Source organism: Octopus bimaculoides, chromosome 7 (genome assembly GCF_001194135.2).
Source record: "Octopus bimaculoides isolate UCB-OBI-ISO-001 chromosome 7, ASM119413v2, whole genome shotgun sequence".
NCBI lineage: Eukaryota > Metazoa > Mollusca > Cephalopoda > Octopoda > Octopodidae > Octopus > Octopus bimaculoides.
In genome coordinates this window covers 80,863,016-80,875,169 of record NC_068987.1, presented here as the reverse complement: position 1 = coordinate 80,875,169, position 12,154 = coordinate 80,863,016, and the positions used below count along the sequence as shown (strand labels likewise).

At 36.2% G+C, this 12,154-nt stretch overlaps 1 protein-coding gene across 1 annotated transcript in view; it reads left to right on the top strand.

Annotated features, from left to right (window-relative positions):
* The window catches only part of LOC106871930 (transcription elongation factor A N-terminal and central domain-containing protein 2), a 155,646-nt gene that overhangs the window by 88,730 nt on the left and 54,762 nt on the right, over window positions 1-12,154 (top strand). Inside the window, exon 2 of the mRNA XM_014918690.2 lies at window positions 8,240-8,381. Coding sequence (XP_014774176.1) covers window positions 8,240-8,381 — 142 coding nt within the window. The remainder of the gene's footprint in view (window positions 1-8,239; window positions 8,382-12,154) is intronic.

Genomic DNA, 12,154 nt, shown 5'->3' with positions numbered 1-12,154 from the left:
TGTGTGTGTATAGTGATATATATATATATATACATATATATATTATACACACACACCACACACACACACACACACACACACACACACACACACACACACATATATATATATAATTTAGCTGAAATTAAAATATAAGAAAAACACATGTTGCATAATTACCGCATATTCTGAGAAAAATAAAGCACTACAAATAAAATAGGAAGCACCTGAACCAACTATGATTTTATTTAATTGGCTGAAGGTTTTTCATTACATGCCAGCTGACAATCGATCAAGTGCTTTATATTTGCCTAACCTGACTTATAGCTTCTACAGTAGCAGATGACATCCACTGGCTGTATTTAACTTAGTGCAATACTCTGTTGGACTAAGAATAAGTTACAATAAACTTATAATTGTGATTGCAAAATGAAAAAGAGAAAAGAAAAGAAAAGAAAACTCCACCTGAGAATACAGATAATGTATTTGAGTTTAAATCAAGCTAAATGGAGTTGATTCTTGTTGGCTGTCTGTCTTTTTTATTTATTTCTTTTGATTCTGTTTTCTGTTTATTTTATATACATTAAAATAGCAAGTATCTTAATGTCCATGGTTTTTCCTTAACTCTAGTTTAATTTCTTATTGTAGTTATTTTTACTTTGCTAATAACAAGTAAGACCATGAAAAAACTAATGCTAGGAATCTCATTCTTTGTCCCCAGTAGACAATAGATATGACCCAGTGCTGAATGTCTTTGATGACACAACATTAAACAATTGATTGACTGCCGATATTGCACTTGTGTAAAAAGATAATTGTGTGAATGTGTGGGTGTTTACATACATCCATTCAGTATACAGTACTATCAAGAAATTAACAGAGTGTACCAAGTTCACTTATAAGTTTTTTTTCAGATTTTCACTGATGATTTTTGGCAGCTTCTATCACCTTGTTATGTCTTTAATTTGATACAACTTGTTGTCCAAGCATTGCTAAATTTTTTATTCTTTATTTTCATATATGATATATAAACCTTAATTGTGAATTCTTCATTTTACCACTTTGATAATGAGTGGTGGGAAAAATTACAATTAGAGCCAGGTTTTGCTACCTGTCAAGAAAAAGACTGAGTGCAGTGGCAGCAGAAAGAGAAATTAATGATGTGGATGGCCCAGGAACTGTCAATGAATATGGGGCACAAAACCGGTTCAGACATTTCAAGGAAGGTGACACCAAACTTAATGACAAATCATGGTCATTGAGACCTTCTGTTGCTTGAAATTTCCCCTTGGTTAGACATTTTTTTTTAATGGAAAATTGGAAACAAATGACATCGCTTGTATGATGGTGATGCTCATTTACAACTATCATACGATGACTAGACAAGGGTACAAATGCGCACACACAAACACACAGCAAGCTTCTTCCAGTTTCCTTCTACCAAATCCGCTTGCAAAGCTTTGGTTGTCCTAAGGCTATTGTAGAAGACACTTGCTCAACCACACAATGGGGCTACAATAGTAAATAAAAAAAAACACATATTTCTGTAACTAAGGAGCTGCTTTCCCTTCAAATATGTATTATAGACATGACTATTTGAGTTCAATCTTTTTCTTTTTTAAGCTTCTTTATATTTCCATTAGTATTTCAAGATCTTGTTAGTCTATCATCTGAATGAAGTATTCATAGTATTAGAGCGTTATTTGTACTGTCTACTGTAAACTATGAATGCTATTATAACTGATAAAATTATAGCATTTTTCAATGATAATTCCTGGTAGATTTCATGGTTAGCTTCATATCTGCTAAATTTCTGCGTTCATTCTTGAGTTTCTATTTTGCTACTTATAAACCATCCATACGTAATCATATTTTTATGTGAAATTTTCTATAGGAAGGTAATGTTGTCAATGCATAGTCAACTGACAAGAAAGTGTTGTAGCTTTATGTCAGATGTGACAGTTTGAATCATGACATTTACAGCTTATGTGTTTACATGGAAATTTGTATATAATATTGAGTGTCTGAAATATGTATTATAGCTTATGGGCTTGTAATTTCATGTTGATATGAAAGTTTCTCACTCTCATGTTACACTGGGCAATAAGCAAAAAAATATGACAAAATGAAAGAGACAAGTGTGTTGTATGTATAATTTCTGTTACTCATCACTACGCAAATGACTGCTCACAGTATTCATTCATTAGCTAATATGCTTCCCTACATCTACATATCAAAGATGGCCTTTAACAAGGATTAGAAGTTTTCTCTGAAAGTAGAGGTTTGTCAAATTATCCCCTGCTTCTCTATCTTCCTTCTTACTACTTTCTCATGGATCTTATTTTGAAATTAATAATCGATTTCTTTTTCCTGGATTCAGAAGTAGCTGAAGCAAATAAGCTCAGGGATTATATATTTTAGTCTTACCCTCACTTAAAAAGTAAGTCTCTCCATGAATATATGTTTCTTTAGGATTGCTGGAAGCTCTGATATAATGTTAAAGTATAATTTGAACGAAAGAAACTGATCAAGTGTAAGTTAGTTGGCTTCTCTAATCTTACATAAGAGGTTAATGTGAGTAATCCACATAAAATTGACCATGAGAGAAATGGCATAACTTGAACTTCAAACGTTCTGCTCTAAGAATCTAGACATGATAAAAGAAGGTTGCACATTTTAATAATTACTAGATTATTAATGATTATAAAAGTGTGAATTAATTAAAAGCTTATTCAGAGAAGAAAGCCAAGGCTTGTATGGCTCCTAGGAAGAAGTTAACCTCAGTAAGGGGATCTAGTAACAGAGTGATCTTCTACAAGAGGCACCCACAGTAGTGTATGAGACATTTTGGCACTGTTGTTTTGGCACCACTTATTTCGATGCTGACTTATTTGACATCTGACAGTTTCCTATTTTTCTTGTTTTAATGTTCTTCCTGTTCTCTCTGTCCTTCCCTTTTTCTCCCTGTGTTTATATGTCTTTATGGAGAGAGAAGGGAAAGTGTTTATGTTTATTGTGTTCAGTTAATGAATTGTAATTTCTGTCTTTCTCCCCCTCCCTCCCTCTCTCTTTCTCTCTCATCCTATCTGTAGATGCAGACGTGTGTATGTGATTTTGCTTCTAGCACCAAAGAGCTGAACGTCCAGTCAGCCATGCCAGATCATCAACATTGAAACAGCTTCAGCCATTTGTCTCATTCTGCCCCTAGGGTTTATACAGAAGACTTTCTTTTATCAGAAGCTATGGTATGAAACTAGAAGCAAAAGTACTTTAAATTGCTGCAAGGGAAAATTGATCAGCAACTTTACCCACATTCTTTCTAAGGCCATCACCACTGCTTCTGTTTTTACAAAGTTCCTATCTTGGTTGATGGATTGTCCCCTATTGTTTTCTGGGCTCTTGTTGCTATTTGTTCTTTTTTTATAGTGCTTTTTTATTTGTGGTGTGGATGTTTTATTCATTTTTTTCTCTCTATTTCTTGAGACCTTCCCTAGATTCATTTGGTTTTTGATTTCTCACTTTTAGTCAAAATATCTCCACTTCATTTCATTGTGATTTAATAGCTGTATTCCACTGACAGCATTTGACTACTATAAAATTAAATTTTTCTTTAATCTTGACTTCACATGATTAATTAGAAGGAAATTAAATGATTGTAGATTTTAAAATGTGTTGTGTTTTAAAGAGTTTACTAATCAAAACACACATACATCCACATGAAATATGAAATAGCTTGACTACATCAAAAAATTTATTACAGAGAAGAAAAATGAATAATAATGAAAATTTACTTCATCATCATCACCATCTTCATCATCATCACCATCTTCATCATCATCACCATCTTCATCATCATCATTTGATGTCCATATTCCATGCTGATGTGGGTTGGACAGTATGACAGGATCTGATGCATTCAAGGAATACATTGTGCTCCAGTGTTTGCTTTGGCATGTTTCTATGTCTGGATGCCTTTCCTAATGCCAACTACTTTACAGCATGTACTGAGTGCTTTTTTCATGCCACCAGCTGCTTGTAAAACTATGGACCATGTGGGGGCAACTTTTTGCTAGAAAAGGAGTAAAATTCGAAAGAAAAGGGCAAGAGCAGAACAAGGTGGAGCTGGAAAGTGATTAAAATGGTAACAAGGTGGTGCAAGAGTGGATTTTCACAGTATGAGGTGGAAAGGAACGAGCAGGGTAGGGGGACCAGGAGTGAGTTGGAAATATTAGATAGTGTAAAACAGCAGAATAGTAATGATAATACAGTAGTTAGGAGAAGGATGAAAGAGAGATGACATAATGTTGGGTCATTTGCCAGAGTGGATGGGAAAGGCATAGAGTGGCAGGCATGGTTATATGTAATATTAATTTTGAATGTCTTTATTAGATGAATAACATAAAATGTATGCATATATACATGCATGCATACATACATACATATATATATATCAGTAAACCTTGGCAAAATTAGTTATGTTAAAGATAAAAGGTGGTGGAAGATCATAAGCATGGCGCTGTGAAGGTTGAGGGCTAAAACAAGCAACCTGTATTACCACATCTGATAGTATTTGATTTAAAGGAAAACGTGCAACAAAACATGGAAAAAAAAAAGATGAAAGTGAAGTAAGGAAAAATGTTGAATTTCAACATATGTGTAAATCTCATCAATGAACTATTTTGAATTGATATTGCAGGAAATTATAAATCAATGAATTTGATTTCATTGATTCGAAGCCTAGTATTGAACAGTGAAAAACCTGTTTAAATTTGAACAAATTACTGATGCAGACATAAAGAGAATATGAAAGGGAATAAAAATATGTGGAGAATATAGTAGGACTTCGACTGGAGTCCATGTTTGACAAATTTACATCTTTGCATATTGTCATTATGTACACATCAGTCATGTATGATATAATGGCCAAAATGAATATTAAAAAAAAAATATGTATATAAAGTTATAATTATTGCTTAAATATAAAATAATTTCAATGCATTGAAAATGCAGTATAGACAAGAAAAATTAAAAACAAAGAATATTTACATATTGCATTAATTTTGAATGTGTTTTTAATTAGTTGAATAACAATTAGAAATGAAAATCTAGAAGTATATTTAGAAATATGGAAGCGACGTCAGCATAAAACAAACATAAATGCAATTATAAGAAATTGTATATTCATACATAAACAATCTAAGCACACTGATATTGTAACATATATATTTAATTTTTTTCTTTTATTTTGTTTCACTCACTGGACAGTGGCCATACTGGGGCATCACCTAGAAGTGTATAAGTCAAACAAATCAACCCCAGTTTAAAGTCTAGTACTTATTCTATCAGTCTCTTTTGCCGAACCGCTAAGTTTCATGGATGTAGATACACCAACATTGGTTGTCAAGCGACGGGGGGGGGGACAAACACAGACGCACAAATATATACACACACATTCATATATATATATATATATTGACTGGCCTCCATAGGATTTTCGAGCGAGATCGTTGCCAGTGCCCCTGGACTGGCTTGTGCGGGTGGCACATAAAAGACACCATTTCGAGCATGGCCGTTGCCAGTATCGCCTGACTGGCTTTCGTGCAGGTGACACGTAAAAGCACCTACTACACTCTCTGAGTGGTTGGCGTTAGGAAGGGCATCCAGCTGTAGAAACTCTGCCAAATTTAGATTGGAGCCTGGTGTTGCCATCCGGTTTCACCAGTCCTCAGTCAAGTCGTCCAACCCATGCTAGCATGGAAAGCGGACGTTAAACGATGATGATGATGATGATGATATATATATATATATATACGATGGGCTTCTTTCAGTTTTTTTCATTCTACCAAATCCACTCACAAGGCTTTGGTCAGCCTGAGGCTGCAGTAGAAGAGAGTTGCCCAAGATGCCGTGCAGTGGGACTGAACCCAGAACCATGTGGTTGATAAGCAAGCTACTTACCACACAGCCACTCCTGCGCCAGTATATGAGTATGTTTAAATGTGTATATAAGTATATGTGTAGTTATAAATTGTAAGTAAATGTCTATCTTTGAAAAATTTTTATGGCTTCATCTATATATTTTTATATATTGTGTATACATTTTGTTTGTTCTAACTTGTATAATGTAATATTGTGTTATTGTTTGTATCAATGACCTTCACCTCATCACTCAATTCAGTTGAACATTATTGAACATTATTAGCCATTATTGATCATTGTGTTATAACTGAAGGTGTCATCAAATCACTTGAAAAGACCTGGTAGTACCTCTACACACTCCTATATTGATTTCAAATTTTGGCACAAGGCCAGCAATTTCAGTGGAGTGGGTAAGTCAACTATATCAACCCCAGTGTTCAACTGGTACTTATTTTATCAACCCTGAAAAGATGAAAGGCAAAGTCAACCATGGTGGAATTTGAACTCAGAACGTAAAGATTGACAAAATACCACTAAGCATTTTACCCAACATGCTAACGGTCCTTTTCTACTCTAGGCGCAAGGCTTGAAATTTTTGGGGAGAGGACCAGTCGATTAGATCTACCCCATTATGCGACTGGTACTTAATTTATTGACCCCGAAAGGATGAAAGGCAAAGTTGATCTTGGCAGAATTTGAACTCAGGACGTAAAGGCAGACGAAATTCAGCCTTTATGCGTACTCCTATATTATTGACACTATTAGCATCAACGATATGATGTAAAGTGAAGTGCCTGGATCATAGACTTGATTTGTCAGGAAATATGGTAGTAGTATGGGAACATGCACTGTAACAGTATGTCACTGCATCCACCATTTGTTGGTGATTCCCTACTCCTGACAGATGACACCTTTGCACCACCCAAGTGACAACCTTCCAACCCATGAGTCTGTATGCTGGTGAGTGTTTTACAAGACTGGAGTGCAAATCCTACCTGCACCTCTTTTAGTCACCTTTTCCTAAAGATCCTTAAAAATAACAGACAGTTTCTGTTACTTAGATAACCAACTTAGTAGTGAGGGAGATTTTCTGAAAGCATAGCTGCTTGAATAAAAATAGGCTGGGCGAAGTTCAGAGAGCTACTACCTCTGTCAGTAATGAAGGACCAGTCTTTAAGAGTGGAAGGTGGATTGTATGATGCCTGTGAATGAACAGCTATGCTACATGGCAGTGAAACATGGGCTGTGACTACTGAGGATATGTGAAGGCTTAAAAGAAATGAAACTAGTATGCTCCACTGGATGTGTAATGTCAGTGTGCATATACAACAGTGTAAGTGATTTGTGGGAAAACACACTGGGTATACAAGGCATCAGATGTAATATGCAAAAGAGAAGACTGTACTGGTATGGCCATGTAATGCATATGAATGAATACAGTTGCATCAAGAGGTGCCAACCTCTAATTGTAGTGGGAATCGTGAAAGGGGTAGACGCAGGAAGATGTAGGATGAAGTGGTGAGAAAGGATCTACAGACATTGGGACTCACAGAGGGATTAGCAAGGGACCGAGATTGTTGGTGGTTTGCTGTGCTTGAAAAGACATATCAAGCTAAGTAAAAGCATGATTGTCCTTGCATTCAGGCTTGTCCCTTGCAACCCTCTCCGGCTGAGCATTCTTAATCTTGTGAGCTCACAGGTACTGGTGCCATGTAAAAAACACCCATGCCAGTGCTGCATAAAAGCACCCAATACACCCTGTAAAGTGGTTGGTGTTAGGATGGGCATGCAGCCATAGAAACCATACCAAAACAGATGTGAAGCTCCTGTTGAACTGATGCCAGCATGGAAAATTTATGTTAAACGATGATGATGATGAGAGGAAATGTTGGGTCTATTCTTTGCTGGTCCCTACACAGTACTAGAGCAACATGAAAAGAAGTGTTATGCTCAAGAGCGCAACATACTGCCTGGTCTGTGAATCAAACCCATGATCTGGCAATTGTGAATGCAATACTCTTACCACTATGCCACATGGCTACATAAAATATGGTGCCCGCACACTACTCTTTAGTTTTGGTAGACAACATTTTTTGTACTGATGGAACCATGAAATACACCTAGTCTAATCAGTTAAGTAATTAGTTGGCAATTGAGAGAGAGCATACAGTTGAAATTCACACCTACAATGGTTGGTGGTTCTTTTTATTATTGTGTATATTAGCTGCCAAACTGTTCACCTTGTGGCACTATTGGAAGAACTGGATCTTTTGATCGTGATGGTGGTGGTGGTGGCACATATGTTCATATTTACCACTTTTGTGTCTTTTTTACTTTTCAGAGAGTTGTGACTACAGATGAGATTGCCTCAATCAAGGAAAAACTGTATGTGAAAGATCAAAATGAAACTGTCCTACTTGAGTGTTTGGAGATTTTGAGTAAGAAGATTCCTTCAAGAAAGATTATAATTGAAAGCAAAATAGGTATGTGGAATTTTAACGTTTTTCTTACCATATTTCTGTTGAAATACGCTACCTTACAATTAATTTAGAAAATAAAGAAAAATTTAGCTAAATAACTATGTCATTATTAAGCTACTGTTTGGAGCATAAATTAATGGGGGATTTTGAGGGAAGTTTTTAATTTAGATCACAAGCAGTTTGTATCACAGAATCAGGGGCCGTCTCAGGTGGGTCCCTGTCAAAAGGACAAAGTCAGTTTTACATTTGTTTTTTTTTTATCTTTTACTCGTTTCAGTTATTAGACAGTGGCCATGCTGGGGTACTGCCTTGAAAGATTTCATCAAACAAATCAATTCCAGTACTCACTTTTTTAGTTTGGTACATCATAGCACTTTGGGCAAGTGTCTTTCACTCTAGCCCTAGGCTGAGAATGCCTTGTGAGTGGATTTGGTTAACATAAACTGAAATTAGCCCATCAAATATGTGTGTGTGTGTGTCCTTGTTTTGACATTGATAGTTGTAAAAGAGCTTCACCATCCAACTAGCGGTGTTCATCACTTTTTAATCTTCCATGTAAACATATCTGACCTCAGAGAAATATTACCTTACTTGGGTTCAGAACAGAAAAAAATAGGAAAAAATGCTCCTGCAACAAATTATGTTTGACCATGCAAGCATGGAATAGGGGTTGTAAAATGATGATGATCACAATGGCTGTGATGAGAGTAAGTTGTTTAATCTGAAGGACAGTCATCATCATCATCATCATCATCGTTTACTGTCTGCTTTCCATGCTGCCATGGGTTGGACGGTTTGACTGGGAACAGGCATGACACGAAACCACACCAGGCTCCAATCTAGTCTGGCAATGTTTCTACAGCTGGGTGCTCTTCCTAACGCCAACCACTCTGAGAGTGTAGTGGGTGCTTTTTACGTGCCACCGGCACAGGAGCCAGTCAGGCAGCATCAGCATTATTCACGTTCAGATGGTACTTTTTATGTGCTACCAACACAGGAGCCAGTTGGGGCAGGGGTGGCAGCTGGCATCGACCACGTTCAGATGGTGCTTTTTATGTGCCACTGGCACAGGGAGCCAGTCAGGCAGACTGGCAATGACCCACACATGAATGGTGCTTATTGCATACCACCAGCACGGGAGCCAGTCAGGCAGCACTGGCATTGACCACAACTACAATTTCCATTTGATTGTGATTTGATTTAATCTGATTTTCATTTTTATTTTGATTTTACTTGACTCAATACGTCTCCTCAAACAGTGTATAGGTTAATATGTTACATCATGGGTTCTCACTTGTGGCTCCCAGGGCCATATGTGGCACTCAAGCACCCCTCTGGTGTTCACTCTTTAAGTGACTTGTGTTCAACGTTTTTTTGTGTGACCCCTAAAAAAATCGAGGTTTGGGATTTGGCCTGGATATCAAAAAAGTTGAGGACCATTTTGTTGGGTTCTTTAATGTACTCTGCCTTCAAATATATCATGTATTTTTTTTTTTAATTTGCAAACACCTAAGTTACATGACTAAGGATACCTCTAATACTACTACTACTACAGTTACTCCCCCTCCTCCTCCTCCTCCTACTACTACTACTACTACAACTACCTCCTTGTTTTGCTACTACTATTGTAATGTGTTAAAAAATATTTATTAGCAACCGAGGTAGTACTAATATCGAGAGGTAATATTTATCTCCACTTTAAGGTAGTTGTTCTGTTAGAACAAGCTATACTGCAGCAGTTACCATGAGAGAAACTCTCATATTGGCTTTTGTGGCAAAATGCACTTTTGTCAACGATCGCTGCTATCTCTAGTGGTCAAGTGTCCATCATTGACAAGACCAAGGAAGGCCGAAATTACATGATCTGGTTGTCTTGGTACTGAAGGTGATAGGGATTTATTTCTCTGCTCGCAATATAAACAAGCATGCATTTTGCACCAATAGTCAATACGAGAGTTTCTCTCATGGTGACTACCACACTGTAATGTGTACAGTAATCCCTCAACTATAACAGGTGTTACATTCCAAAAATCCCTGCGATAGATGAAAATCCCCAAAGTAGAAACAGTAATGTACTGTATATTTTTTTTTATTATTTTTATAATTTGTATATATTTATTTTATTATAAATGCAAAACAACACCACACACCCACCTCCCGAGTTTTGTTTTCTACACATTATGTGTAATTCTTTGTTTATTCATCTATGGTACTCTAATATATTTTAATTAATGTGTGAAACAGTGCAGTACTGTACTGTATGTTAATTTATTAATTTTTAGGTGTGAAAATGCTTATTTTACTGCAAAAATAGGTAATATCTAAAAACATAGAAATATCTATCGGCTGCATAACCTGCAGTATAGTGAGGAGTTTGTGATATAAATTCACATGTGTTAGCCAGAAAAATCCGCAATGTACTGAGAGCGCAATAAGTGAACTGCGATATGGCGAGTGGTTACTGTATATCTTTTATCGATGTATATTGTCAACGAATGTAAACAGTGATAAAAAGAAACAAAATCCTGGTGCTCTTTGAACCAAGTCTTGCAATGCAGACACTTCCTTGGAATTGGAAAGCAGCAGATCAGGAATTTTTTTTTTTCCAGTGGAAATTTGTAACCAATGATGTTTTTGTTTGCAAATTGTTTTATAAAATATGTAAATAAATACAGCAAAAGTTAAGATAATTGCCTGTGTAACTAATAGCAACTGTGAAATAGATAAGATATATCTTCTCTGTTTTGTCTCTTTTCATCTCTATCTTGCACTCTCTCTTTCTCTCCCTTTTTCTCTCTCTCCCTCCCTCTCTTTTGTACTCCGTTTCTCTCTCTCTCTCGTACTCTCTTTCTCTCTCTCTTGTACTCCCTTTCTCTCTCTCTTGTACTCCCTTTCTCTCTCTCTTTCTCTCTCTATCTCCCTCTCTCTCATACACACGCTTTTTCTTTCTCTTATTCTCTCTCTTGTACACACTTTTTCTCTTTCTTGTACTCCCTTTCTCTCTCTCTCATACACTCTCTTTTTCTCTCTCACTCTCTATCCCTCCCCCATTCTCTCTCATATACTATACCCATGAGATTCATAACACCTAAATTAATTTCCCATTCTTCTATTTCTTTTTCCCCCAAGTACCTGCACACAAGCTTATATGAAAAACATCTCAAACGTGATAAAAAAACATTTCCTGGTTTACAAAGCACAGAACTAACGAAACAATTTATTTAAAAATCTCTTATATAAGTAATAAGTTACTTCTTTGATTAGATAGGATTAAACTCAGTACAATTTTGGATACTCCAAAGCAATTACTCTGTTTACAAATTATCTGTTTACTTCTCTTTTTGATGTGGTTTTCAAATGAACTTATTAACCACAAAACCATGTCTGTGCTCGTGGCTTTTGCACTGTACCAACACAGACATTAGTGTTGCAGAGTATAAGTTTTTTTTTCTTTTTCTGAACTGTCTGCACCAATTCATATGTACTTAATTCTTTCCAATCTCCCTAACTGATGCTCTTAATTAGGATTTCTTTCTTTTTTTTTCTTTTTTCACCTTTACTTATATATAGTAAAGGTGCAGGAGTGGCTGTGTGGTAAGTAGCTTGCTTACCAACCACATGGTTCCGGATTCAGTCCCACTGCGTGGCACCTTGGGCAAGTGTCTTCTACTATAGCCTCGGGCTGACCAAAGCCTTGTGAGTGGATTTGGTAGACGGAAGCTGAAAGAAGCCCGTCGTATATATGTATATATATATATATATATATATATATATAT